This window comes from Podarcis bocagei, assembly GCF_964188305.1.
Source record: "Podarcis bocagei genome assembly, chromosome: 13".
NCBI classification, from domain to species: domain Eukaryota; kingdom Metazoa; phylum Chordata; class Lepidosauria; order Squamata; family Lacertidae; genus Podarcis; species Podarcis bocagei.
Genome location: NC_138138.1, coordinates 22,672,738 through 22,700,635, shown reverse-complemented (window position 1 = coordinate 22,700,635; position 27,898 = coordinate 22,672,738). Strand labels below are relative to the sequence as shown.

At 43.5% G+C, this 27,898-nt stretch overlaps 4 protein-coding genes and 1 long non-coding RNA gene across 9 annotated transcripts in view; 1 reads left to right on the top strand and 4 right to left on the bottom strand.

The window, feature by feature from the left end:
• Positions 1-21,111, bottom strand: part of HOXB3 (homeobox B3) — an 88,514-nt gene extending 67,403 nt beyond the window's left edge. For 2 of the 3 annotated variants that reach the window (XM_081166679.1, XM_081166681.1), the window contains exon 1: positions 18,075-21,111. The gene's annotated coding sequence lies outside the window, so the exon portion shown is untranslated. The remainder of the gene's footprint in view (positions 1-18,074) is intronic. The other variant, XM_081166676.1, reaches the window with a different exon arrangement.
• Positions 217-26,609, top strand: LOC308571393. 3 transcript variants are annotated; one of them, XR_014001375.1, is made up of 5 exons: positions 252-379; positions 17,445-17,630; positions 21,123-21,324; positions 23,551-25,537; positions 26,181-26,609. It is a non-coding gene; the product is annotated as an uncharacterized lncRNA (long non-coding RNA). The 3 variants fall into 3 exon arrangements; XR_014001376.1 differs by lacking the exons at positions 23,551-25,537; positions 26,181-26,609 and adding an exon at positions 22,294-22,414 and having other exon boundaries at positions 217-379; positions 17,445-17,562; XR_014001377.1 differs by lacking the exons at positions 23,551-25,537; positions 26,181-26,609 and adding an exon at positions 22,294-22,414 and having other exon boundaries at positions 217-379.
• HOXB5 (homeobox B5) lies at positions 1,222-4,776 on the bottom strand. The gene is made up of 2 exons (XM_081166807.1): positions 3,874-4,776; positions 1,222-2,452 (listed from the first exon to the last, which is right to left on the bottom strand). The coding sequence occupies exons 1-2, from the start codon at positions 4,520-4,522 to the stop codon at positions 2,205-2,207; spliced, it is 897 nt and encodes a 298-aa protein (XP_081022933.1). The 5' UTR covers positions 4,523-4,776; the 3' UTR covers positions 1,222-2,204.
• On the bottom strand, positions 7,250-11,858 carry HOXB6 (homeobox B6). Its single transcript, XM_081166909.1, has 2 exons — positions 10,393-11,858; positions 7,250-8,203 (listed from the first exon to the last, which is right to left on the bottom strand). The coding sequence occupies exons 1-2, from the start codon at positions 10,811-10,813 to the stop codon at positions 7,944-7,946; spliced, it is 681 nt and encodes a 226-aa protein (XP_081023035.1). The 5' UTR covers positions 10,814-11,858; the 3' UTR covers positions 7,250-7,943.
• HOXB7 (homeobox B7) lies at positions 21,317-27,631 on the bottom strand. The gene is made up of 2 exons (XM_081166921.1): positions 27,107-27,631; positions 21,317-22,524 (listed from the first exon to the last, which is right to left on the bottom strand). The coding sequence occupies exons 1-2, from the start codon at positions 27,504-27,506 to the stop codon at positions 22,271-22,273; spliced, it is 654 nt and encodes a 217-aa protein (XP_081023047.1). The 5' UTR covers positions 27,507-27,631; the 3' UTR covers positions 21,317-22,270.
• Between the last annotated feature and the right edge of the window lie 267 nt (positions 27,632-27,898).

Below are 27,898 nucleotides of genomic sequence, written 5' to 3'. Positions count from 1 at the left end.
CTCCAAGCCAAAGCAGGCAGTTAAAATGTCACTTAACATTCTGGAGAATGTGAAATATATTGTACATTGTCAACTCCCCAAAACCATAAAACTAACTTTATGGACCTCACGTGACTTTTGAGAGCCAGTGAGGGGTATCTGGCTGAGGTCTGGGCGATTTTTACGATCTAACTTCTAGATAAAACCCTATCCATTTGACATCTTAATGTCACAGCCACTTTTGGTATACTTACTTACTTTGCTATGGGTAAAATATATGTGTGTGTGAGAGAGAGACTCTGTGTATTCAAGGGAAGGCGAGAAAATGGGTTGTTTTGGAAATGACAACTCACATCCCAGTCCTCTCAAAACCACTTAAGAAGTAACCAAAGAGTTTGGGGTAAGTTCACAAGACCGATTTTAATTCGTACAAGAGAGTCAGCGAGAGAGAGAACGCTGTAAATTATAATTTAAGGAGATCAGCAGCTATTTATTTCCTCTTTTCAACAAACAGAATTTACTGATAGCGCTTTGGTTTAAGGGAAGGAAGAGAAGGAAGAATCCCAGGCTAGTAATAAGGAAAGGTCGGCGCAAAGATGTTGTTTAAATTATGCGTAATGAAAACAATTCTAAAGTTAAGGCAACTGTGCATTTCTGTGTTGAGTTTAAGACTCTCTGCGAGAGAGTGTTTGTACTTGTATGTGAAGGGATATAGTAGTAATATTAATAAGAATATAAAACAGCTCATAGCATATTAGCTCTGCAGCTCAGAGGGCATTTGTTTCATGTTATGATCACTTCACTTCCTCTCCCAAATGTTTGGTTTATGGACTTGATGGCTGCTATTCTCAGCACGGTTACTTGGAAGTAAAGGCCACTGGAATAAATGGGGGGGTCTTATTGCCAAGTAAACGTGGTCAGGGTCGGAGTGTATAAGACAGGAAGCAAAGTTTGAGAACATAACAACTGGCTTGTTTTCTTTCTTTCTTTTTCCCCTTTGGGTTGTGTGTTTCCTGTTCAGCCACAGCACCGACTGAAACGAGGCGATTTTGTACCCTTCCCTCGTAAGGTTGGGGAAGTGTCCTGGTGGAGAACCTGGCAGATGGGCCATACGGGTTGTGAAGACACTTTCTGTGGTGGTGGTTGTTTTTGTTTTTTTTTAAGTTTGTATTTCGCTTAGGAGTAACTTTAGGGCCGAGATTTTCCATCGCCGTGGTATAAAGAAACACAAAAGATGGTGGGTGTTTTTTTTTCTGGTCAGGAGAAACGTTTATTTGACTTCAAGTTAAGGCTACAAACGGATACGAAAAGCTTCTTGGCAAAGATGGGAACAGGCAGCTAACATGACAAATGCCATTTCAGACACACAGAACACTGAATTCACCCTGCCCACTAAAACTTCCTATTAGTCACTGCAGAAGTATTTCTAGTATTTACAAACATTTTCAACATACTATGGTTGGTCCAATCGTATACCCTTTTTAAGTGAACTTCACTCACATTTATTTTTTAAAAAAAGAAGTTTCAGAACTGGCCTAGGATCAAAACAAGGCCAGGAAATATGAACCAAATCACAGACTTGACAATTCCAAAGACAGAAAGATACATGAGCTTATATATAGATATATTGTAATTTTTTTCTTTTTTTAAAAAAAGGTTGTTGTGGTTGATGTTTTTAATTTTTTTCCCTCTGACACTGAAGTACAGGATAGCCCGACTGGAGAAGAAGGAAAGGAGGAAAGCTCTCCTCCCAAAGCCTAAACTTTTTAAAGGAGCCATCTTTCCTTCTCCACAGTGGTTTATAAATAAGTTATAACATTTAAAGAGCACGTTAAAAAACAAAAAAACATGCTAGCTTTTTCCAGAAAGCGTCATTTATAGCACAGACACAAACATTTAGAACACCTAAAGCATTAAAGAAGCCTCTGGAAATAACTTTATTTTATTTACTTTAATTTAGAGGGGGGAAATCGTAGCAAAGGACACAGTCCTGGAATAATAGTACCACCGAAGTTGTTTAATAACAATAATTATAATAAATCAACCAACAGCATGCTGAATGGAAAGTGCTTCACTTTACAGTACTCCAAACTTAAAAAAAAAGAAGACTGGCTGTTGCTTTTTTTTTAGTTTTAGTTTTAAACTTTCTCACTTTCTTTCTTTCTTTACTTCTCCCCCCCCCCGCCCCACACTTCTATTTCTTACTATTCCCCCCTTGATATAATTTAAGGCTGGAATGCGCTGCCACCAGACGCTAAACTCATACTTTTGAGTTTGTTATCTTTCTTCCACTTCATTCGCCTGTTTTGGAACCAGATTTTTATCTGTCTTTCGGAGAGACACAAAGCGTGGGCTATTTCTATTCGCCTTCTGCGGGTGAGGTAGCGATTAAAGTGAAACTCCTTCTCCAGTTCCAGGGTCTGGTAGCGAGTGTACGCCGTCCGCGCTCGTTTACCATCCGGTCCAGTCATATCTGGGTAATAATACATGGACAACATTTTGGGTTCTGTTCGGCTTTGTCTTTATTACTACTATGCCAGAGAGATTATTCGACAAGTTTCCTGCTTAGTTGGAAAAGCTCACCCCAGCTTACTTGCAAAAATCACGCCCCAGCCACCTTAGCACCTTCCCTTTATTCCCTTCTCCGTGACTTCATTTTGATTCTATAGCTCCGAACCTGAATTCCACCCATTTTTTAAAAAAAAAAAATATGTGCCACTATCACGATGTCCCCACCCCAACCCCTCCTGCGGGGCATCCTTTTCCTTGACCCTATAGCAAGTTTAGACATTTCCAGAACTCCAGCGTCTGCAGGTTTACTCGGGAGTAAACCCCACTGGCTTCAGTAATGCCTACTTCTAGGGAAGGGGTGGACAGGATGGCAGCCTGACGCTGACGCTCCAAGCCTTAATAGTATCTCCTTGTCTTTTTCTGCTTATACTGTATACCAATATAATCAAAATGGGGAAACATAACACAGGCGAGCAGAGAGGAAGGGAGGCGAGGGACTACCAGTTTGGTCGTACGTTCCCGTGCCTCCCCTTCGCCCTGGAACTGACTTGCCCACCCCCTTGACACTAGCTAGCTACACTTCGCTGGAAGCAACTTCCACACTGAAATCCTTGGGGCTTCCTCTCTCCACCCAAATGCATTTAGCATCGGCGTGTTAAGCGAGTCGATATTCCCTCACCCTTCGAACTCTGCCGCTCAGATCCTCCTTGGCAACGTCCATCCGTTTTTACCGTGGGGGAGGGGAGGGGGAAAGAGTTTGCCATTATCCCACATTGTCACAACAGACACTATAATGTGGGGTGGCGGCGGCGGCAAGAGGAGATGTTTGACAGACCCATCTGTGCCCACGAACAGCACTGTTTTCCTTCTTCCCCACAAACCAGTCTACCCGTCCCTTTCCTCCCTACCTTTTCAACTCCTGGTATTTTAAAAGCCCATTATGACTGCTGCCACGACTACTCTTATTCTCACGTCTCTGAATATTATAATGTGGTTACTTCTAGCACTAGGTCCTGTCACCCAGATACCATGCTATGTCTGCGTTATTTTATTTTATTTTTTCAAGAGGGAAACATTTTCAGAAAACCTCTCCTAAATCAGACTTTCCCTCCCTTTTAAATTAAATTAATTTTAAAAAAATAACTAAAGGCACTTTCTGATGGGAAGCAGAAAGGGAAGCCATAAAAAGACACACGGAGGCTGTCTTCCCAGGCGATTGTGCTCCATTTCCACCTCCCATCCCCCATTCCCTGTCTGCCCTGCCAATAACATATTTCATATATATTCCTATATATAAAGAGAGAGAGGGGGGGGGGAGAGAGAGAGAGAGAGAGAGAGAAGTAGATAGATAGAAAGATGCAAATTTTAAAAAGGAGCATGTACCATGGCTAATATGAAGTTTTCGCATCCAGGGGAATATCTGTGGGCTCTGTCCTTCTGTGGCTGGCGTGGACGTGGCGATGGGCTCTGCCTGAGCTCTGACGCCGTTGCTGTTGACTTGGGAGCCGCTCTCTTCAGTTCCCGAGGACGCGCTGGTTTCGTCTATCTCTGTGAAACTGGTGGCGTTGGCCGTGCCGACCGAGGCTGCCTGGTCGGCTGGGGAAGAAGAGGCTGCTTTGCCTCCATGGCTCTCGCCGTTGCTGCTGCCGCTGCCGCCGCCGCCTCCGCCTCCGCCGCCGCTGTTGTTGTTGTTGTTGTTGCTGGTGCTGCTGCTGGTGCTGGTGCAAGGGAGGGACTCGGGAGAGGACAAGGAGCAGCTCGACGCCTGTCTGAACCTGCTCTCCGGCGCGGCTTGGGCAGGGAAGGCGCGGGAGCTCTCCCCAACCGTTGCAAAGTGGCTGGAGGAGGACGTTGAACGGCTGATGCTCAGATCCATCCCATTGTAGTTGTATCCACCATAAGAGCCGGCGTGCATGTTGCCTGGATCTCTATAAGATCCGTTCATGGAACTGCCGGTCCCATAATTTAACAGCTGATAGTCTGGGGCATTAGGATAGCGTCCTGAGAACGAGTTTACAAAGTAAGAACTCATTTGGGTTGTATTTTGGAGGGCTTGATTTGTGGGGCTCGTGGTCGTTATAACCCCTGTGCTTGAGGATTTATGATGTATTAATGAATTATAGCGATGCACTGTACTTCGTTTTTGCTATGTATGCGGCCAAATATGGGGGTGGGGTGGGGGGTGCGTTTGGGAATCACGTGCTTTTGTTGACCAGTCGTAAATTCTCACTGATGACCTCAAGAGGCAATTCATGCTCTATGGTTACAAATAATGACGATCCGAGAATCGTTAGGCCCATGTCAATGCGCGGCTTCCAAAAGGGGGAGGAAAGAAGGGGGGAGGAATCAGAAAGCAGAGGTGGCTCCTTGTTGGCGGACTGCGCCACCTACTGGGCAAAGGAAGAGTTAGCCGGCATGGAGGATAAGCTCACCCAGGTTTGTAAAAAAATAAATAAAAGAAAGAGTAACGCGCTCTGATTCCGTGCCCACCTTTTACAGAAATAAAATACTTCAATCGCTACACTCCCCAAAAGTGTCGTTTCGGAATCTTTATTTCTCTTTTTAAATCTTGTTATTTCTGAAGGTAACATTTCCCCCTAATACAGCCCCGTTTGCCTCCTTCCACGCTGGTGCGCTTTTGTGTATTAAAACATTGCTATTATTATGACTACTGGTGGTAATTGCTGCTGTGATAATAAATTATAACCCCAATGCCTTTATTGTGTTGGTGTCAGAAAAGGTGCCGCACCAGAGAGTCCATCCTAATTTAAACTCAAACGCCTGCTCCTCTTTTTTCGTTCCGCCTTTCCCTCCCTGCTTTCTTCCCATTATATGCATGTTTACTCAGAAGTAAGCCCTTCTAGGTTCTGTGGAGCTTGCCTCCAGGTAAGTGTGCATAGCACTGCAGTCTAATCCTACCTGAAGAATACGTGCCTCTCAAAACCAGCACCTACCTGTGCTAATAACTGAGCGCTTTTCACTTATTTGCACTGCACTTGGTTCACATAATCAGGAGTGCTGCTGTTGCTGTTGTTGTTGCTATTATTATTACTACATCTCAGTACCTTTGCTGCCTAGATATTAGAAAGGAAAGGCTATCCCCTTTAAAAATTAGGGAGTTCTGTGTATTTATTCATATAACTGGTGATATCCTGAGTGACATATATCGCCCATAACATGAACAGTTACAATAGAATGCTGTCCCCACTTAAAAGGGCAATCCTATTCATACCTACACAGAAAGAAGTCCCATTGTATTCAGTAGGGCTTACTCTCAGGTAAGTGGGTGTCGGATTACAGCCTAAAAATTGGAAACCAACGTTTGGTCTGAAGTGAAAAATGCAAAAATAAATAAATAAATGGCCCAGATTTATGAAAGCCTTTGCTTTCTCCAGCATTTCCGAAATGTTTTTCCCCCTCTCTTTGTTTTTTTCTCGAAGAACCGCTCAGGAATTTCGAGAAGCCAGCCTGGAACCCATTGGAAATTATGAGCCATATTCAAAGTGACATATAATTATAATAATTACGGCCAATGAAAAGAGTAGCAATAAGGATAAGTGTCCTGCAGCTGCGAGGCTTCTGCTGGAATTGATTTTTTTAAATGTCTGCCATTAATACCATAATTTGGGGAGGGGAGGGTTTGAGGTGTTAAGGTACCTGTGAATTTGGGGTGGCCAAAGCTGTAAGATAATAATCCACTATCCTTTATTTTTTTGGGGGGGGGAGTTTAAACAAAATAAGGAAACTTGGTTGCAGAATAACAGCATGTCAGAAAGAGTTGCAGACCGCTTGCTTCCACAGAACGAGAGACACAATGACAATTAGCGAAAAGCTGCCTTTCAAAGCTTCCCTAAGTAATCCTGGAGCTCTCTAGAAACTGTTCTTTGTCTAACCATGGCAAGCATGTCGCCGTGCAATAAAATAATATAAAGAAATGTTGGAAGGAGGCACATGGGGTGGGCAGAGAGAGGTGTACGGTTCTATAATATATTATAGAACCGTACACCTCTCTCTGCCCACCCCATGTGCCTCCTTCCAACATTTATAAAATGTTGCTTGAAAGAGATTAGCGGTATTCCAATCATTCGTTAAGTTTCCTGCTGGTATATCCCTTTCAGCTTCGTGCACACAAAAAAGTGCGAACTGCTTGAGGTTCCACCTTTTTAATATAATTTTTGAGTTCTATGTAAGTCGTAGTTGTGGGGTGTTTGAGCAGGCGGTGGCGGGAGAACGAGCTGAAAGGAAGTGGGCCAAATATTTGAAGGGGGCTATACAAATGTTAGATATCTTCTAGTAGATGTATGATTGGGGAGGGGGCACAGTTATGCCTGCTCCCTTGATTTATTATATATGCGGTGAGCTCCCCCCCCTCTTCATAACTCTTTTGTGCTGTTAACAATAAAATATATCCATATTAAAGTTAAATGTCAACTCCAAGATATTCTTGGTGAAAAGGTCTTTCATTTAAGATTAGGCTGAGGAGTATTGGAAGTGGGAGGTGTGAGGAGCCGAATCTATCTTTCAGCGCTAACTTCTGTAAAGCTTTAAAAAATTGCTTGGCTGTTCAGGTTAGGGGAGAGAACTTCTATCAAGCAGCGGGGCTTTTTATTGTTCCCTTTCCCCCCTAACAAGCCCACAGCTCCTGTAGGTAGACCAATTCCTCAGGAAAGAAGTATCTCTCTTTGTGTTTTTGTGTGTGTGTATATATGTGAGTGTGGAGAGGGGAGGAGGACGCACACCCTAAAAATAGGAACGTGCCAAGTGTTTTTCTCAACATGTTTGATTGCTGTTTATTAGAGAACTTCCATCTCCATAACTAACACAAACTACAAACACAACACTGTACAAAAAAATGTAATAAAATAAAACAAACAAAAACACCCCTCCTATTTTTTTTATTTCACCATATTTTTTTAGGTAGCAATTGTTCCTTTTCAATAGATCTTTTCTTAAAAAAAAAGCAACAGCAACCCTTAAATGTCAAAGAACCTAGTTTAACTCTTTTCCTTTTTAAAAAAGCAACATAGAAGTAAAATCGTGCATGAGACTTTTGTTTTACAAAATGAAGACAATCAACAACCCCAAAAATCTGACACATATATTGCAGCACCTCCATTTAAATACAAGAGTTAGCAAGAATCCTAAGAAGGACACCCTAAAAAAAAAAATCCGTTTGTGGTGCGGGGGCGGGGAAGAGGAAGGGCCAATAGAAAGAACAGGGAAATAAACTGGACTAGAATCTTGATTATGACACGACAGATTACTGGATGCGAGAGAGGGTGCATGAGGAAGATGGGCCAACACCTCCATACAGTCTCGGGTATTTTTCAAAAAAAAAAAAAAAGTGTGTGTCTCCGCTGTGCCTTTTATTTTTGCCCTTTTGGGAGCCCCTCACAACCGTTGGCATTTTCGCTGCCTCCTTCTCTCTCCCTCCTTCTTCTGCAATCTCTCTCTCATTCCGTTGTTTTTTCCTCTTCTTCCTCGGCACTCAGCTGAGTGGAGTTGAGTAGCTTGTTTTCCTTTTTCCACTTCATCCTTCGGTTCTGGAACCAGATCTTGATCTGGCGTTCCGTCAGGCAGAGCGCGTGGGCGATTTCGATCCGGCGGCGCCTGGTCAGGTAACGGTTAAAGTGGAATTCTTTCTCCAGCTCCAGGGTCTGGTAACGGGTGTAGGTCTGTCTCCCTCGCCTGCCACTCGGTCCGAAAGAGGAACCTATGACGGGAGGAAAACAAGGGTTGGTTGAAAAGGACGTTGGACATTTATTCGGAGCTTCAAATATGCATGACAATGGCTACTAGCCTAACCAGTTTGTATGTGTGCGTTGTGTAAGAGAGAGGGAGAGAAGGTGTTCTCTTCACTTCCCCTCTCCTTGTGCCCCCCCCGCATCCCAGTCCTCCAATCTCTCCGATCGAAAGGCCCTCTTTGTACACGTAAACTTCCAAAAGGATAGGAAATTAAAGGAATGAAGGAATGAAGATGCGTACAAGTAAACAGAAACTCAGTTTGGGTTGCCTTCACTTGATGCTTTCGAAAGGTCTTCCAAAATAACCCTGCACTTCATTTGGGTTGTAGTTGTGTGGGGACATTGCCCCCATGCATAAGCATGTTCTCTGGAGAGGCCCAACCCTCCTCCCAAAAGGCTGAGCTTCAAAACTTGCAGCCTGGCCAATCAACATATGCAATCCTTTCAAAAGAAAATAATGATAATAAACACCTCGAAGAAGAGATCTGTGTAACTCGAAAGCTTGCCGTTCCTGTTCTATGGAGCTTAGCTCCTCCAGCAGAAAAGGTCCACCCACCCTTCCCCCACCCACCCACCCTTGCGCTTCCCTGCCTTGTGGACTCTAGTGCCCCCACTGAGCGGAGTTCACGGAGGGCTAAGGCTGCGGTCCTATGCATACTGCCTTGGGAGTAAACCCCAGTGGGCTCCGCGAGATTTTACTTTTGGAATAATGCTTTTTGGGAGCGGAACGCGTTACTCTTAGAGCTTGTGGTCCCCCAAAGCCAACTTAAAAGCTTGGAAGGAAAACCCTACCGAAGAGAAGCAGTAAGACTTTCTGGAAAGTAAATGAGCTCAGGATCGAGGTGCCACTGGGAAGTAATGGCGCATAGAAATCAATGAGACTTAGCTTCCCAGCTAATGTGTTTTTAGGGTCGCAGTGGAAAGGCTTGCAGGATTTTGTCCTGAGAGAGTTGCTAAGGCGTTTGCCTCCCCTTTACGCACTTATTTCCGGACAGAATTCATGTGAGGTTATGAATTCCCTTTCTACCCTTACTTCAGTTTACTTCTGGGGCAGTTCCTTTCTGTTATGTAAAACTTGCAAGGTACTGGGTCCCTCCTCCTCCTCTCCTCTCCCCTTCTCTTCTGTTTTCCCTCCCCACCCCCCACCCGGCGTATTTTATCGGTAACTGGAATAGATTCCAGAGTTTCAGCAATAAGGTAAGTTTATTGATTCCCCCCCTCCCCGCCCAACATCAGCCCACTCCGGAATTTTTGAGATCGACAACGAATAATACGTGTAAACACAGAGAAGTGAGGAGGAAAGGCTGCTGTTTCCACCCCATTTTCAAGAATGTGTTTTCATGGAAAATCTAGCACCTGGAGGGCCCTGGTCGATCACAGAAGAAGGGGTGGGGGTGGGGAAGAGAGAGAGAGAGTATGGGAATGAGTGAGTGACTGAAAGAGAAACTATCTGCAACTCCTCTCCAGACAGGCATTTCATTATGTGCGAGTTTCATTAAAAATGTAGCTCCCTCCTTTCAAATATTTAAGCCCTTCCGACATTATTCAACTGGCTGGGTTATAGAAATACACTCTCTGGGATATGAATTGGCCAAGGTGTGTGTGAGAGGGGGGGGGGAGAGATATGAGAAGGGGGCTAAAACCAAGTCCATTAAATTCAATTGGGGAGGGGGGACTTCAGTGTGATATGGATTGCATCGTGCGTGTGTGCGTGTGTGTGTGTGTGTGTGTGTGTGTGTGTGTGTGTGTAAGTACACAAGACACGTCTCTAAATCACTCCTCCTGAGTGACAGCTAACATTGCCTTCCACAAGACAGAGCCGGTCAATCAATAATCTCCGTACCTCCCCAGATAACAGAAAGTTGGCTAAAGAAACGAACTCACTGAAGGGAACCTCGTGCAAAGAATATATATGTATATACACTCGCGCACACACTCACATACACTCAAACCTTCGTTATGGAAGTTATGATCTAAGTAGGATAAAAGTTTGAGGAAAGTTTCTGCTTCCCGTTGTCTGGAAGCTGAGACGAGAAGGGCAGCGTTTCCTGTTCAGATAGAGATGAGGTGAAAGGGAACCCTCCCTACCTATCTATCCGTCTGTCTGTCTGCCTGCCTGCTGATCCTTACAGAGAACATAGAGAAAAGAGGAACTTACTGTTGCAGGAGTTCATCCTCTGCATCCAGGGGTACACCGGCGTGGAGCACTTCTGATCTTCGCTCTCCCCGAACGCGTGTTTGTTCTGGGAGCAATCTGACTTCCGGACTTGCTCCTGGCCGAACGGAACAGGGTCCTCTAAACTCGAAAGAGAACAGGCTGTCTCTTTCTCTCTGTAAAAACCAGATGTCCCGTAATCGCAGGCTGGGCTCCGGTTGTAAGCTCCGTTGGCTTGCTGGTAGTAAGGCGCTCCCGGGTAACCTTTATCCGGGACCCCCCCACCCCCAGTTCCATAAGTGGCAGGGTAGTGCCTTAAAGGGTCCGCATACCCCGTGGAATATAAGGGGAGCTGTCCCAGAAACGGTTCTTGACCCCCGGCTAAGCTCACCGGAAAAGTAGAGTTGACAAAATAAGAACTCATTGGAAATAATAATAATAATAATAATAATAATAATAATAATAATAATAATAATGCAGAGGAACAGCGTCTGTTCTTTCCCTTGGTCTTTATGATTTGTTGCGTTTTATAGTCCAAGCGGTTTAGCTATTAGCAGTATATGGGAGATTGGGTTTTAGCTGAAGGGGGATGGCCGCGTGCCAACCAGGGACATAAGGAAAGAGAACCATCTGATCACGCGCTGACCAATAGCAGAAGTCGAAGACTGCGAAATCGCACCCTAGAGGGGTTAGCTTTGCACAGGGGACCCCCCTAGAACAAACCAGCGAAAGCATCTCTGCCACCAACACCATCACTTTTGAACAACAGATACGCGCGCCCCCTCCGCCCCCACATAACACAGATAGACACCCTCCCTCTTAACCACATACTAATGATGGGGGGGGGGAGATAAATCGATTTTAAAAATTGGACTTTCCTTTGGCTGTTGTTTTCTTTTTCTTTTAAAGAAGAAAATAAATAAATAAATGCAGGAGGAGGAGGAGGAAGAGGGTGGAAAGACAAGAAGAATAAAACAAATGAGAACTGATTCTATCATTGCTGCTGTCGTGGACACGAGGGAAAAGGAAATAAAAAAAGGAATTCGTTTCATCTGGAAAAGTTTGGTAATTTCCAGCGTGTTTTGGTTGGGGGAAGAGGTTATTATCCCCCACCCCACCCACCCTTTGGGTTTTTACAGGAATATGGCGGGGAGGGGGAGGGGAGCTATAAATTAATACAGAAGCATATGTACGAAGAAGAGGAACGCTAGATTAAAAAGTTCGACCGATCTTGGTATACTTTTGGAGAGGGTTATAGGGCTGTTCATTATGGAGCGTCTTAAAAAAATAAGAACTTTAAGCCACCTCCTGGGGACGGATGGAGAAAAATGGTTTCGTGTCTCCCTCCATAAAGGATCCTAATGAATTGAATGGCTTGTGTGTGTGAGAGAGAGAAAGATTGTGTGTGTTTACACACTCACACTCGTATTTTGTCACGAGGGTCCTAATCAAACCCTGTACTTTTAAGTTCCTGCGGTACCTTTATATAAAGTCCGGCAGATGAATGGGTGGGAATGGAGCTGAGCTAGAACGATATTCCCGCATATCTCTCAAGAACGGTGCCCTCTTGCGTTTTTGTGGTTAAGGCCGGGTCTTTGGACAGCTTAGAGTTAAGGGCAGCGGTTGGTCTGACGGCCAACAACACTCCTTATTGATCACCAGGCATCGGGGAGAAAAATATTTAAGGCAGCTGGGAATGGTCATCTGCTAGATGGTGCCCGTGTTGTCGATAGAGGTGAGCCGGCAGAAAATATTGTCTGTGTCTACTTTGTGCCTTGGAGTTTTGTTTTTTCTTTTCACTTCGGCACAGGTTTAACTCAGGGATAAATGAAACTCGCTCAGAATTCGGTGCCATTCTGATATTGTGTTTTTAAACTAATGAATGAATGGACGAGTGAGCTGGAAGAGTTGCCCAAATGGCTGAAGTTTGGGCATTTCTCTTCGTGGCTTCTTCCCACGCTAACCTTTCTGCATGGCGAACCACTAGTTCGTCCTGCCTTCAGATTGGTACAGTAATGCCATATAATTTAATCCTAACTCCCCAAGACCACCACTTTGTTTTGTATTATTTTGAATGTGAACAACTGTGTATTTCAAGAAATATTTTTAAATATTTCAACTTCGTGTTTCATAAGGGAACTGTAATTTGCCAGTTTCTCTCATGTTCGCTGCCAATTACTGTCATCTCATAACCATGTCTCCAAGCTGTCCAGTTACCAGCTTCTGGTAACTGCCAGGCACTCCCCCCCCCCAAAGAATCAAACCACCACACGACAACCATACGTGCTCCCCCCACCTTGCACATCCATGCAAACGCAAATAAAACAAACCTCTCCAGTTTATCCCAACTTCTGATTATCCGAATGTAGAGGTCAGCACTGCAATTTGGACAAATGAAAGTTGTAATCCAATCCACCTATCTATCACTCCTCTATTACAGACGCTGTAATCTGCTCGCAGGAATTATCCGCCACACATACACTCAATTGCTCTCAGATCAGATTTACATGGCAACGTGATCCCTTTAGAATGGCCAATGTGAATTTGCTCGGTCGAGGGTTTAGCATTCGTGAAATGGTACCGGATTACGATTTAATTTGTTGGGAGCCTAGGCTTTAATGACAAGGAAGCCCGCGCGGTTTTAACACTCCCTGAGAATGTAAGGAAATAACAGGCAAAGGAAATGGGTGGTGGGGGGTTTTTTGTTTTGTTTTTAAAGCTCTCTCTTACAAACAGATTTCCCCTGTAGGTTCTCCTCCCTCAATTTGTGTACAGAGTGCATCCGAACTGTAAATAGAACCGCTTTATTGGCGTGGAAAAGCAGAAGGGAACGGGAGCAGAGCAGGAAAAGTGGACCTAAGCAACCGCCCCCCTCCCCTCTTACTTGAAAAAAAAGAGCACGACCTTTAAAACTCTTGTTTAGAAACATGCATATATCACATGTGAATAAGAATGTATGGATTAAGATGTGAAGTTTGACTACTTGGTGGTTAAATAAGTGAGTAAATATGCTACTTGCATTTAACTTTTTATAATATTACTTTGGAAAGTGTTATGATCGGCTGGGTTTGGAGACGAGTACACGGAATCCCATTTATAATATGATGCAAATCTATTTTTTACGCCTCTTTGTGACTCAATAGACTTTCCTCTTACATATCCGTGCAATTCGGATCATCTCTAATGTTCATTTTGCAAAAACTTTATTTTCTCTTTTTATATATATAAAAGGTCATTAATAGCAACTCGTCTCCTAATAATGATTTACTCATCGTTCAAATGCTTCCCTCCCTTGCAAGGAAGGACTGCTCTTCAATTTAACTGATGAACATTAATTTAAGAGCTTTTAATGATTCATTTGTAAAGAATGAATCACTCTCTAAAAATGACTTTTAAAGGGAAAGGTGGCTTGGAACTTATAGTATAACAGGTCTTAAGCGTATGGAATCAAAAGGAAGTTTGGGGATTTTATGACCGAGAATATTGTTTATAAGTCAACAACTTCGGTCTTCTGTAGTGAAGTGTCTGGATTCTTGAAAGTATTTGGGGTCACAATGGGTAATGGGATAATGTTTTATTTAACTTTAGCTTGGGTATTTCTAAAAAAAATTGAAAATAGTTGGGTAATAAATATTTGTTCTTGCGTGTGAACCATTCTGCCTGTAAGCAGCAACCCTTACAAAGAGAATGTGCTGTTGTTTACTGTTGTTGTTATTGTTATTGTTGTTTGGGCTATGGCACTATTAGAGTTTTAATCGTAGGTCTGTAGGAAGATTTCAACACTGGGCCTCCAGTTTTCAATGTTACGCTCGGAAAACCACCCGCCAGCCTTCTATAACCCAAATAAACTCTCCTCTGTAGCCTGTTGTTGCTGTAGAGACCTAACATGCTTTCTCTTAGCTTGGAGAATCCATCTTGACCAAAGTGTGGCATAACTCAAATGGCAGAGAATAAATAAAGATTAAAGGGGCTTATTTACAACGTGTGTAGCTGGTGCTCTGTAGCTGAGGGGGGGGGGTGCTCCAGGTTCCTGCTTCCCACCCCACCATTTCCTCTCCGCTCATTCCTGCCTCTTCTGCATAGTACCAGCCAACTTTACAAAGCAGAAGGGGGGGGGAGTGTGTGTGTATGGGGGGGGGAGAGACAGATAAATGAGGGGGATTAAAACAACACCCAAATATTTCTCTGGGCAGACACCAGGCCTCGGAATGCCTTGTTGGGAGGCAGAAGTTTAAGCGAAGTTAAAGCAGCTCAGAAATCTGCAACCTAGGCAAAGCGAGAAATTCTTCTTAACCAGAAAAGAAAAGGGGGAGTATCTGGCTGTTGTATTTAACGTGGAGGTTGTAATTCAGCAGCATAGAGAAGTGCGAAGCCAGCAGGACTTTTGGGCAGGAGACTTAAATTGGTACCATAAACTGAAGACCGGCCTCTAAACACTAGCACAGATACACACAGGACTGAATAGCCTCCTGCTTTTATTCAGGATCATAAAACTATTCACAGGAGAGAGAGCCTTCCTTTTGTCACATATATAGCCTTACTGCAATTCCATCTAAGTGATGTTTTCCCGCATTGTTGCCATGTATAAGACAATGAACTCTGAAGGCATATCTATATATATCTATATATCTATATATCTATATATCTATATATATATATACTCTCCTGCCTCTCGCTCTTTCCAAGCAGGCAGCCATTTGAAACTTAATTTCCAGTCATTTACGTTTAATTTACCTAACTTCCCCTGCAGTGTATAATAATTTTGTTAATGGGATCACATAGGACTAAAAAGAGGGAGGGGGCACCCGTCATTGTTTTATCAAAAGAGTTGAGCTAATAATTAACAAAAATGGGAAATGAGTCTTTGGGGTAAAGTTTTTAATGTGTTATTTTAAAAAAGCAAACAAACAAACCCACAACCGACCGCACACAAAACGGCCGCCATATTGCTTGATTTGCTTTCCCTCCAAAAGTAAAGGTAGTAAAGGAATAATGAGAAATAGCATTTAAACAGATTTTTAAACAACAAAGCCAGATAGGAACGTGGAGGTCAGCTGGCTGTATTTGGGGTGGGGGCGTCAGGATTAAAGGAATATGGGCACAATCTTCCAGAAAGTTCTCTGGCGCAGAAGCCCAATTTATGCCAACGACGTTTCCCGTAGCAGATCCTCCGGGAGGATTGCGTTCTGTGTTAATAGAAGCAAAGGTAGTTCTAGACTACGACCCCCCAGTTTCTGATAGTGTTAAGTGTGAAGAGAATAATTCTTCTTTCTAAACGCACTGTAACATGCGAATATCCTTCATTTTCAGTTTACAAATATACAAATATACGTATATATATATACACCAGCTTCAGTTCACCACTCGATATTTGATCATGCGAGCAGAAGTAAAGACAAACATAAATAACTTCAAGCAGAGAAATAATCAGAAGCAACTTTGATAGGAACAATCACTTATTTTAAGACGCCGAGAAAAGTACCCGATTTTATCAACTTACCAAAACTCAAGAACTAGCTCCTCGTGTTAAAGAAGGTTCAGTGGGTTTTCTGCACACAGAGACACACAAGCCCCCCCATCTCGCAATGTTAATGCTAAAATCCGAAAGCTGTGAAAGTATTTCACACGACTTAAAACACTAAAAGAAGCCTAGTCTACTATGATGAGCGAGCTATATACCCGGAGAGATGGATGGGAATTTTCTCCAGCTCCGTTTCCAGAATGTGTAAGGCATGTCCAATCCATTACATGACAAAAACATATTAACTGTAGAAAATGAAAATCTTGGTCTACTTAAACTAGTTTTCATGGGAAATTAATCATTGTAAAACATGGAAACAAAAAACGAATCGTTCCTCTGTTGGACGGTAGATGGCAGCAAACAGCATAGAATGAGCAAGCTGAGACGCTGCAAAGCCAACTCCTAAGACAAAATAAAGAGAAATAGCTGCTTTGATTTTTTTTGGGGGGGGGTTATAGGAAGGGGGAGGGAGATAAACAACTTGGTAGTGTTTAACCGATAGGAATTCATTAATTAGTGGCTTTATATAAATGGGCACAATCCGCCGGGAAGCTCCCCTTAACAAGCCCCCCCCCCCTTGAGAGAGATGAGCAGGAGCTCTAAAGGTAGGGAAGCAGAGGTTGAGTTACAAAGGGCAGCTCATCTAATAAGACCAATAAGACCTACTGCGTAAAAAAAAAAAAAATCGAGCCTCAAAAATTTAAAATGGGTAGAAAGGAGGGGCGCAGGAAAGGAGAAAGGTCATGCAAAATGACGACTGGGCATAGTTACATATGAAAAACGCAGAACGAATTTTATCCACAACTTTTCAACTTTCTCTATGATTTTCACCCTAGCTGCGATATGCTTCCAACGAAATTATACTCAGAAACAAACAAACAAAAAAAAGGTTAACATGCTAGAAAATGTGCACAGTTTTTTAAAAAATAATAATTCACAAGCGTTACCTAACTGCACAATACGAAATTTACCAGGAGACCGACCGGTTGTGCATGCAACACTCGTATTTTCAAATAATAATAATAACCAGGTTTCTTTGTTTCTTTCTTTCTTTTAAGCACAAACATGAACACAGTACTGGTAACCACAGTAAAAAGGGTATGAAATATTTCAAAATATCCTGTCTCTCAGCCCCCACCCCAATTTCCAAAACAGGTGTAGCAATTGCAGTGTATACGATTCTCTCCTTTTATACAACACATTCTCAATTACCTAAACACAGGAAAAACCAGTGTTTAAAACGCCGAAGGAACACACACACAATATATATTAAACACATGTAAACTATTATTTTTAATACTCACATATACCGATTATTATTATTTTTTAGAAAGACCATATAACAGTGTATGGCAGTCTGCTCTCCTCGTAATCTTTCATTTTATGGGTTTTCGAATCTAACCCCTCTTTATTGTAAAATAAAGGCACTGCGTATTAGTATTACTATTTTTCGTTATTAATTTTTTTTATTATCTTTGTCTTTCCTCTGCCCCCTCCCCGCTCTCCCACCCACCCACCCGCTTCCATTGTACAGAACAGCTCCTTCGAAGAGAAATCGCCTATGTCGTCTCCGTACACCCTGGAGGGAAGCACCTCGTCGAACTGGCCTCTGTGCAAAACTTCCTAAATTGAGTGGATGTACTCGATGACAAGCAAGTCTGGTTAGATCGTTCTTCGTGGGGAGAGGAATAGATTTAAAGGAGTAGGGTAATAATTAAGGGTGGGTGGGTTGTTATTTTTCTATTTTTAAGTCTTGACTATGCAGCTCCCTTCAGCTATTCTCCTTAGACCTCCAGTCCAGGTGACATAAATATTTCAAATCTTATTTAGCAGCAACTGCACTCCCTCCCCCTCTCCTTCCTTCCTTCCTTCCTTCCTTCCTTCCTTCCTTCCTTCCTTCCTTCCTTCCTTCCTTCCTTCCTTCCTTCCTTCCCTCCCTCCCTCCCTCCCTCCCTCCCTCCCTCCCTCTATACCTTACAAAATGTACATTTATTAATATCTATTTCCCTACTATGCATTATTTCTTTTCCTGCATCCCCATAGCCTTATTTAAGATAGAAAGGGAAAGGCAAAACCGTATGTGCAACCTTTTTCTTTTTTAAAAGGAAAGAATAAAAAATAATAATAAGATAAACTCGAATAAAATATAAATACATTCACTTACCTTTTGCCGCCCGTCGTTCTGTGGATTAAGGGAGGAGGAGGAGGAAGAAGAGGTGGAGAGGAGGAGGGAGGGGGACAGGATTGCGTTTGCTTTTAATGTGTAAGCTGACAAATATTGTCCCAACCTGATAGCCGTCCATTGCGACTTCGGAGAGCTTTTCCTTTGCCGAGTCCTTTTGCACAGAAAATGGAGTAACTTCCCTCTTTGAAAAATGGCACAAGCCTCCATCCGGTACAGATTCTCCCTCTCCCTCTCCATCACTAGGCATAGAACAACAACACCCAAAAAATTTATAAAAAAATCACTACGGAAATTTAACACAGAGGATTAGGAAAGGAAGAGGGAGGATCGATAATATTAGCAATCTGAACTCATTCCTAGATGTGTGTGTGTGCGTGCGTGTGTAATGTGTGTGCGTGCGCTTCCCCTTCTCCTCTATTTTTAGCCCTATCGAGCTTATACATGAAAGTAAAAAAAAATGTAAAAAGAGGCGAGAGTCCTACAGAGGACAGTGATCCGACCCAAGGTACAGCGGCCAAAAGAATGGTAGAATAACCACATGGGAAATCATAAAAAGTTCATGTTCACGGTTAGCAGTCCACATGACCAGCTCTGGCCAATCGCAGAACCCAGCCACTCATAAAGTTCTATCACAAAGTTGTAAATTTTCATAAAACAACAAGGAATTTATTGCATTTCTTCATGACTGCTTTAACAGCAGTCTTTTTCTCAGCCGCCATCTTTTCTTTTTTTAAAAAAAACCCAAAGAGAAGAATATGCAAAGATTCTGCGCCCCCCCTCCACATTCCCGGCAGGGGGTCTTGCACAAGCCTTTATATACGAAAGGTCAAAGGAACGTACTTTTGTAAGACTAAAGAATTGCAAGTGCATTGCAGACCTCAGGCAACATCCTTGAGCTTCAGGTTTCTGCAATTGTGTTATTTACCTGTAGTCTTTAATGACGAAGGGGGTGGTGCACCTCCGGTTTATTTTTAATGTGTGGTTTATTGTGTGGAGTGGGGGAGGTCGAAATATGTCGCTCTATAGTTCAATCTGGTTGTTGTTTATATTGTTGCTTTCCTCTTAGCGCTGTTCGATTTCCCTTGCGGGAATTGCCCAAGAAATTAAAATGTTGATTTTCTTCCCCTCCACACCCCCAGTCGAAGTTTAAAATAATTGAAGGTCCCAGGTAGTATCCGAGAGAGAGAGATGTATGGACACGTACATATACCAGCTTGTATCTATGTGTGTATGCATGCATATATATATATATATGTATATGCATATATGTATATAGATATACGTGTAGGGCGTTTCTGTATAGGTGTGTGCGGAAGTATGCATGCTTACGCGCATCTATAGAAAAGGAAGCGAGGAAAAAACAGGCAGGCGTATATGCACAGGCGCACTAGTGCGCTCGGAAACGTCCACTACCGCAGTGGTACATGCCACGAAAACAATAGTACTGGTCCAATGCAGCAAAATCTGGCGAGGTGGGCGGTTCGGCTGTTCTAGAACACGCTTCTGCCGCCGCAAAAGGTGTCTTTTGCAGTAATCTGCATTGCTGGAGAAGCAAATATACATTTCCGCTTTTGTGGGGATACCGACCTTTTTTATTTTAAGGACGGGGGGTGCTGCAAATATGACCTGTTTTAAAGGAGACACCCAAACACACACACACACACGCACAAACACATACGTTCGTGTGATTGTGCATATATCCCTATATAAACCACCCAGCCATGGCGTAAACCTATGCTAATTCTATCTACGCGTGTATTGTGTTTGTCCATATAGTAAATACTGCACGCATATACCTCTATAAACACATATATTATTTATTTATTTATTTATTTATTTGTGTGTATGTTTATCTCTCTGTGTGCATTTGTTCTATGGATAGGTAGCTAGATATAGGCAGAGAGAGAGATGATATAATTATATTTCTGCTTCTTCAAACTCTCAGAACGCCGTTTCGAGCGACATTGGGAAGTATTTTCCCTGGAATATCGTTCTGAAAAAATACGGCTAGCATAGCAGAAACCTTCCTGTTTATATGAAAAATATTTTTATTTCTGAGGGGAAAATACACTCCTGTGGAAGGATTTTTTTTTTATCAAAATAAAACTAAAACACACAAACGTGTGCGTACGTTTGTAAATGGTTTGCAGTTCAATTTTATTGTGTGAGGAAAGGAAGAAAGAACGAAGGAAAGAAAACAATTCAAAAAATTCTATGTATTTTTTGTCCATTTTATTTTAAATTCTTTGTCGCAACGGGCAGGTGTCTCTTTATATATTATTAACCTATCTATATATTATTATATATATTTCTCATTGTTGGCTGTATTGTTAGCCGTCTAGGTTGAAAGGCGGGGTATAATTTTTTTAAAAAGGGTGAATACACCCATGCACAACACATCCCTGAGCACTGAAAAATCCCAACTGCTAGATTCTGTGAAAGTGTAACGTGTAAAACAGAAGGCCCGAAATTGGTTAATATGGTTTTTGCCTTGTTTATTTTCCTGCGTTTAATTGCTTCCATTTAATTTTATATTTGTTTTGATGTTGAGCGTTACTTGACTCTAATGATGGAAGCGACGTTTTCCCATAATAAAAAAAGGCCGAATAAGGCGATAAAAACGCAAAACAAGGAAGCACACCCAATGCTACTAAGACGGTGGCTTCGCTTTTTCAAATCGAGGGAGTCTTATGTTGTTGTTGATGCTGTTATTTCTTCTTTTCCTGCTTATGTGGAGACTAGAAAGATCAAAGCGGGAAGGATGGTCCACCGATGTAATCATCAAATAGACGCAACTCGTCTTACATTCTTAGTCACGGTTCTTTCTCCTAGAACAGTGGATAACGTTGTATGGCCAACACAGAGTTGTATGTTATTACGGTAGAATTAAGATATGTGTGCGCATATGTGCGTGCGTGTATATATATATACACACATATGCATGCAAGCACACACATATCTGAATATATACACACATACCGCGCACCTTGAAGGAAATAAGAAAGACGGCATGAATATAGTTTTAAGATTCGCTCACTCAGGCCACAATCCAGTAGGAAGGTCTCCTGCGCAAGTGAAACAAGGAAGGGGCTGCGCATGACAAAGGACTTCTACAAGAACCACCGCCCCCCTCCCATGGATTCTGCTCACAGGGAGCAACTGACCCCATCCACCCAGCTCCCCCAAAATGAAGAAAAACCCATTAATGGACACGACTTCAGTCTATTCAGTAAGGTTATTTTCTTTTTTAATGATTCTTTTCCCTCTCTCTACGCATAGTAATCACATAATACGAATAAAAAGGCTTGGCCAACTATTAAATTATTTGCTACCTATCATATACATCAGTTTTACTCAGCACAATATTAATTTTCAGATCCTCTAGTAACGGCAATAAGGAAGTGGTCCATTGTCCAACATGTAAAAATATACACCAACCAAAAAATAAAAATAAAAAATAAACAAGCAAAAGGAAAATATAAGGAAAAATAAAAGTACAGCACCGGTAACCAGACGTAGAGGCACAAATCTACGAAGAGGAGAGGGGAGAATAGAAAGGGGGAAATCTCTTAGAATTATGTACAACAGTCGTCTTAATGTTAAGCGTTGTGTTCCCTTCATACGTTTTTCTAAGAAAAAGTGCTAACCACGTCCACATTTTCACTTCATATACCATTTTCTTAATAAAAAAAAAAGTTACATTAGGGAAGGGGGAAAAAGACCCTCCCTTTTCTTTAAACAGGAAGATTTACAAATACTTGGGACTATATGAATACCCACACAGGGGAACAAAACATTATCTATATTTGCTTCTAAAGAGACATTTAATAGGTAGATTTATTATTCATTTTTGTTGTACAAAAAACAAAGCAGAGAAATGTTAATATAGGTAGTTTTCCAAGTGTCGAGAAACAGAATAAACCATTCTTTTTTTTTTTTGTTTAGTTTTCAGTTTTGCTTAGATGTTTTCGTTTCTTGTTTAATGTACAGTCTTTATTGGTTCACTTTTTTTTAATTCCGTTTCTTCCTTTTATTTTTTCTGGACAGTACAGTTCAGTTTTTGCTGAAGCTTCTTCTCACCAACATCTCTCTCTCTCTCTCTCACTCACTCGCTCTCTCTTTTTCTTTTTCTTTCTCTCTTTCACTCTCACTCTCTCCCCCGCCTTCTTCCCCCTTCACTCTTCTTCATCTTCTTCAGCATCTGGTTTTTCTGGGACGTTTGATCCGGGGCCTGCGGGTTTGTTTTCCTTTTTCCACTTCATGCGCCTGTTCTGGAACCAGATTTTGATCTGTCTTTCTGTAAGACATAAAGCGTGGGCTATCTCGATGCGTCGCCTTCTGGTCAAGTAACGGTTGTAGTGGAATTCCTTCTCCAGCTCCAGCGTCTGATACCTGGTGTAGGTCTGGCGTCCCCTCTTCCGGTCAGTCCCTGTGAAACAATAAATGAGAATCTCGTCAGTTCCCTTTCGCTCGCTGCTTCTTTTGTGATTCTCTCTTCTTAATGTGTATTATCCCTACCGGATTCACTGCCCACTTGTACTGGTCAAGTCAACTCGAATTAAATTAAGTCTGCCTTGTTATAACAAGAAGCGTTTGTTTGTTTGTTTGTTTGTTTTAAAATAAAGGTTGGATTTAGAGTTTAACTCAGGAAGGAATGTACTGTATCATAACCCACAAAAGATTGTCCGCGTTAAATTCGTTCCTATCTCCAATCACCTTGAAGCAAGCCCCTTTAAATTCAACTGGACAAGGTTAGGCTTGCAACCTTAGTCTGTAGGCTGCGATCTCCTATACAGGCTTACCTGAGAGTAAGTCGCACTGAACTCAATGAGGTTTAACTTTGAGTAGACATGCAGGATTGCGCACAGGATGTCACCTCAAGAATAAGTTATTTTTGCCTGTGCGGACTAGCAAGCGATTCTTCTCGAAATAAAAGGAAGAGTAACATTATGTATTATGGATATTACCAGAATGCCTCCACCCAAAGGCTTTATTGTAGCCTTTTAGATTTGCAGTTCTACATTCTCAAGATATATCAGCTGCGAAGACTGAGCTTGTCCCCTGTTTACTCGGAAGTAAGTCTCATTGAGTGTAATGGGACCTCTCATCGGGTAAATGATGCCTAGGACTTCAAGCATAATGGATTTAGGACGTTTGTTACTGCTTCACATTTCGCCCAAGCAAAACCCGATGTTTTTAAATATCTCACACACACACCTCAAACCCACCCCCCATACTTGAGTTTTATGCGTGTGGGGAAAGTATTATTATCAAAAGGTTACTTCCCTTCTCCAAAAGTGTGAGATTAATTCTTAATCATGCAGCAAATATTGGAATGGGTTTAAATTCCTTGGAAACATCTCCACATCTGGTAAGCTTCTGGAAGCCAGCAACGCTAATGCGCGGGTAATGTTACTTCCTTCCTAATTCAACTTGTGTTTTATTTCTCTCCGAGTGTCTAGAAAAATTGGTCTCCCCTCCATTAGGGAATTCGGAAGCTGGACAAAGTATGTGGACATGGGAACTCCTCAAAGGAAGAGGCGTGCATGTCACCGACCACAACTATTTTACACGGGCCTCCAAAGAATCTGGATTCAAACCAGGAATCAATTTTCCTGTCATTTCTTAGAGTCCGCTTGTGGGTACGATCCCGTAACCAAATCGATACTCCTGCTTTTGAGCAGATAGATTTTTCTGTCCAGCCAAAGGAGGCTACATCATTCATCTGAAACTTTCTGGAGGTTTGAGAAGTGTTTGCTGTTTTACAAAAAAAGAGGGGGGGAGGGGGCGGCGGGGCGGCGGCGATAGTCTTCTGTTCAAGAAAAGAGTCGTAGAAAAGTCCGCCTGGCTGAAAAGGCGAGGGGGGATAAGATGTCTGTGGAATGTGGGTTGTAAAATCTGTTGAAGGGAGCACCATAAACTTCTCTTGAATAGGGCAACCAAGACACATTCTCTTTTCGCCAACGGAATCGCCCAGATCCAACCCAACAGCAGACAAGAAAGACGGAAGGTTGGGGGTGGGGGTGGAGAAGAGAGGGAGGCGGGCGGGGGAAGAACCTTCTCTAGCTGGATCTCAGGCAGATGTAAGTTCTGGGAACTGGCAAGGAAGCCACCCTTAGCAACAATACCGCGTCGTCTTCTACAGACGGCAATCAGAGCTTCGGAGTCCTTTTCAGCACCTAACCAACCCACACGACACTCTGCCCCCTCCTTCCTGCCCCCCCCAACCCTTCACCACTGTGTTTCAAATGAAGTGGGGAGAAAGGAGAGGGTTATTCTAAACCGTGTCTCCCACCACTCCACTCCAGACCCGCGCGCGCACACACTCAAAATATGCGCTTTGATATATCATCTGTAAACCACAGTTTATGGATCAGGTAATAAGGGAGAAGAAACCAACCTATTAGGCTAGGTCTTTGAGAACTTTGCTTTGATGTGCCTCTTTCCTTCCCACTCTTCCTCTCCCCCCCCCCCCGCTCCACGTCTGCTTTGCTGCAATCTGCATATAGTCCCGGCCTGGAATGTTTGCTCTCGCCCTCCTAAGAGTACTAAAAAGCTGCGTCGCAGACGATGTGTCTTTAAAGATAACTCCTTTATCACACTATCAGAGGACTTGCCTGGCAAATCGCAGGGGATGTGGACGGGGTGGGCGAGAGGAAGGGTTGGTAGAGTTCCTTCAGTAATTTCCACTACCCAGGGCTCCTAACCTAACTGCCCTACATTTTGCAGCAGATATATTTCTACCTGTTCATCTTCTACCTATTTGTGTGTGTTGCCATGCAATTAAATAATAATAAAGGATTTAGCAACTGGCCACTGGCAAAATACTCTTCATTGCCCTGCGCCCTCCCTCACATTGCCCTTTTTTTCTATACTATTAGTCGTACCACAACACCTTTGCTCTCAGCGTGTCCGGAGGACGGGGAAGTGTTGCGAAGGTTTTCCAGAGGTATCTCCCCACATTTCCCAGCTACCTATAAGCGCTTGTGGTCAGCCTTGGAGAAAGAGCAAACAGGGAACTGGCTAGCAAGAACGCCAGTGGGCACGGGCATCCTGTTAATACAAACGCTGGTAACAAAATGAAAACATTACAATTTGCTCAGTTGCTAGAAGGCCAGCAGAAGTCTTTCCTACACCTGCAATCCCTTTCACATCAGGTGGGGTGGGGGTGGGGAGCTCAATAGCCCCATCTTCCAATGTTTTACCCCCATCCTGCTTTTCCCAGGTAACTTAAGACCCAAGAGTCTACAGGCTTAAGTGAGACTTAGCACTGCATTTCTCCATTTCTGATTAATTTCCCCTGGAACATCAAGCCTGAAGAAGCGTTCTGTGCAACTCGAAAACCTTCATCCAGCAAAGCTGATTGTGGCTGGTCCTATTAAAATGTTCGTTTCTGCTGGTGCCGTTGCAGGATTTGGTGTCAATTAGAGCTGGTTGTGGAGGTAGGCATCACCTAAGCCTTAGCAGACAAGGTGATGTTTATCTGGCCTGGCCCCCCTGTCGCTCTCGTAATAAGATGGGCATTGGCATCATTCAATAGGCTTATGGGCATCTTATATGAGTAAGCAGGTTTGTGCATCAAACACCATTTTGCGGTGGGTTCACCCCCTCCCCTCTCTGTTTCGTAAGGTGCCTTGGCAAATTTAGAGGGAAAACAAATGTCCCACGTTGGCTTTAAGAATAATGCCAAGAGCAGACAGAGAGAAAGACAGACAGATTGATTACAGGGTTGGTTCTTGTCAATGATTCACACACAATTGGGGTTGGTGGGAGGGGGGGGACTAGATGTAACAAGCCCGAGGTATTTGTCCTCCTGCTACAGAAACCTTTGGCGCCCCACCAGAGTCACAAATGTAAACCAGCCACTTACAGTGCAGCCCAGTACATCCCTACCCAGAAGTAAGTCTCCGTGAGTTCAGTAAAACTTACTACCAAGTCAGTTGGGTATATAGGACTGCAGCCTTTTATCCACGCTTCTGCTCCTAAGTTCCACAAGCAAATTTGAGTAGGGCAAATATACTGTACGCCCCCGCCCCTCCGCTTTCTCCTTTGATCACTCAATTCCCTTCCGATTTCCTCTTCCAGAAGAAGTCATTTAATTCCCCGGGGGCCCCCGCAGGTTCTGATGAAGAGCGAGGGGAAGAGACGGGCGACATGTTTGCTGGCAACTCCAGTTCCGAAGGAATGTCGACTTAGCAGCGGCGCTTGAGCAAATTAAGCGAAACTCTTAATATCGCGGAACGAGGACAACAACCGCACACTTCTCTGTCTTGCCCGGCCCCTACTCGATTCCTGCCTCCCTCCATGCGTCTTTCTCCTTCTTCTTCTTCCTGGGGTCGTGTCCAACGTCCGTCCTATTCAGGAGAGACCCACTGAAATGAATGGACGTGACGGACACAGACAGGCCCGCTCATTCCAATGGGTCTACTGAAAGTAAGGGCTAACGTTGTATACAGCCCCCCCACCCCCAGCAAAACCAAACGACACCCACCACAACGCCCTGAGCCGAATTCCATGGAAACTTATTCCCAAGTTTCCTTTCTTTGGAACCGCTGAGGAATAAATAAACATATGCATATATGGCGCGGGGAGGGGGGGAGACTTGAAGGGTGGGTTTCCTTTTCTCTCCCCCCACTTTTTTATTATTATCGTACAGCTCTGTAATCCCAACACACTACCTTCCTTCGCGTAGAGGAAGCCCGCAGCAGGAGCAGCCGAGCTAATAAATATTTAAGCTGCTTATTTGTTTGTTTGTGTATGTATGTATGTATGTATGAAAGGGTTGCTTCCTTGAGGGGGGTCTCAGAGAGAAAGAGAGAGGAGAAGAGAGAGATTCATTCCTTTGGAGGCAAACGTCATAAAAGGAGAGCTTGGCACCATCCTCTTCCCTCCCCCCCCCCGTCCGCACATCCCCAAACACAACTTCCCCTCCCACCAAAATCATTTATAGCATCTTTTCCCCCCAGGTTTCCTCGCCCCCTCCCCACCCACCCACCTCAGAGGACTCTCACCTGTGCTTCTCATCCAAGGATATATCCGCAAGTTGTTTTCGTGCCGCAAGTCCGCGTCTCTCTGGTCGCTTTTGTTGCAGTTGGACTTGGACGCGTCTCCCGAACACATCATGGAGAGGTTTTGCTCGAAAGGGGAACAGTGCATGTTGAAAGAGGCGGCTTCCAGCCCGTAGCTGCTGGAATACATGCCGGGGGCTTGGGGGTGCATGCCTCCCCCATTGGGGTACAGACCAGGCATGGAAGCAGCGAAAGAGGCCGTGGAACTCGAGCCATACCCGTTGCGCTGGGCATTGGAAGCGAATGCGCAAGAAGTTTGCTCAGGAAACACTCCGGAGGGGAAAACCGAATTTGCGGCCTGATATTTAGAAAATAAAGCATTCGCATAATACAATGAACTCATAATCTGGCCGGGTGATTTGTAGGCCGGGACGTTTTAGTGTCGGTTTTACGAGGTACCGTGATATATTACGGAATTAGACTCCAGATTTACACCAAAAAGGACCCCCTTTTTCCTCCCTTGGCCATGTGACTCGGGTCCACGTGATTCGGACAGAGCCAATCCGCGCCTAGCTTCCTCCCTCCCCTCCAACGCTCCCTCCCCCCCCCATCCTTCACCTCCCAAGCTGTGTCCCCCCCACCCTTGTAATATGGAAAAGGAAGAGAGAGAAAACACAGTATGGAGCACTGGTTGGGATTTATAAAATACGATGCATTATTGATGATAGGATACAAAACCTCCCAAGATAGAAGCGGGAAGGAGACGAAATGTGCACACGAGTCAATAAGCCACCG

Coding starts and splice junctions, on each gene's coding strand:
- HOXB7 (XM_081166921.1), bottom strand. CDS start 27,506: ATGAGTTCATTGTATTATGCGAATGCTTTATTTTCTAAATATCAGGCC. Junction 22,525..27,106: donor TCCTTGGATGAGAAGCACAG/GTGAGAGTCCTC, acceptor ATTGTTTCACAG/GGACTGACCGGAAGAGGGGA.
- HOXB5 (XM_081166807.1), bottom strand. CDS start 4,522: ATGAGTTCTTACTTTGTAAACTCGTTCTCAGGACGCTATCCTAATGCC. Junction 2,453..3,873: donor AAAACTTCATATTAGCCATG/GTACATGCTCCT, acceptor ATTATTACCCAG/ATATGACTGGACCGGATGGT.
- HOXB6 (XM_081166909.1), bottom strand. CDS start 10,813: ATGAGTTCTTATTTTGTCAACTCTACTTTTCCGGTGAGCTTAGCCGGG. Junction 8,204..10,392: donor GAGGATGAACTCCTGCAACA/GTAAGTTCCTCT, acceptor CTCCCGTCATAG/GTTCCTCTTTCGGACCGAGT.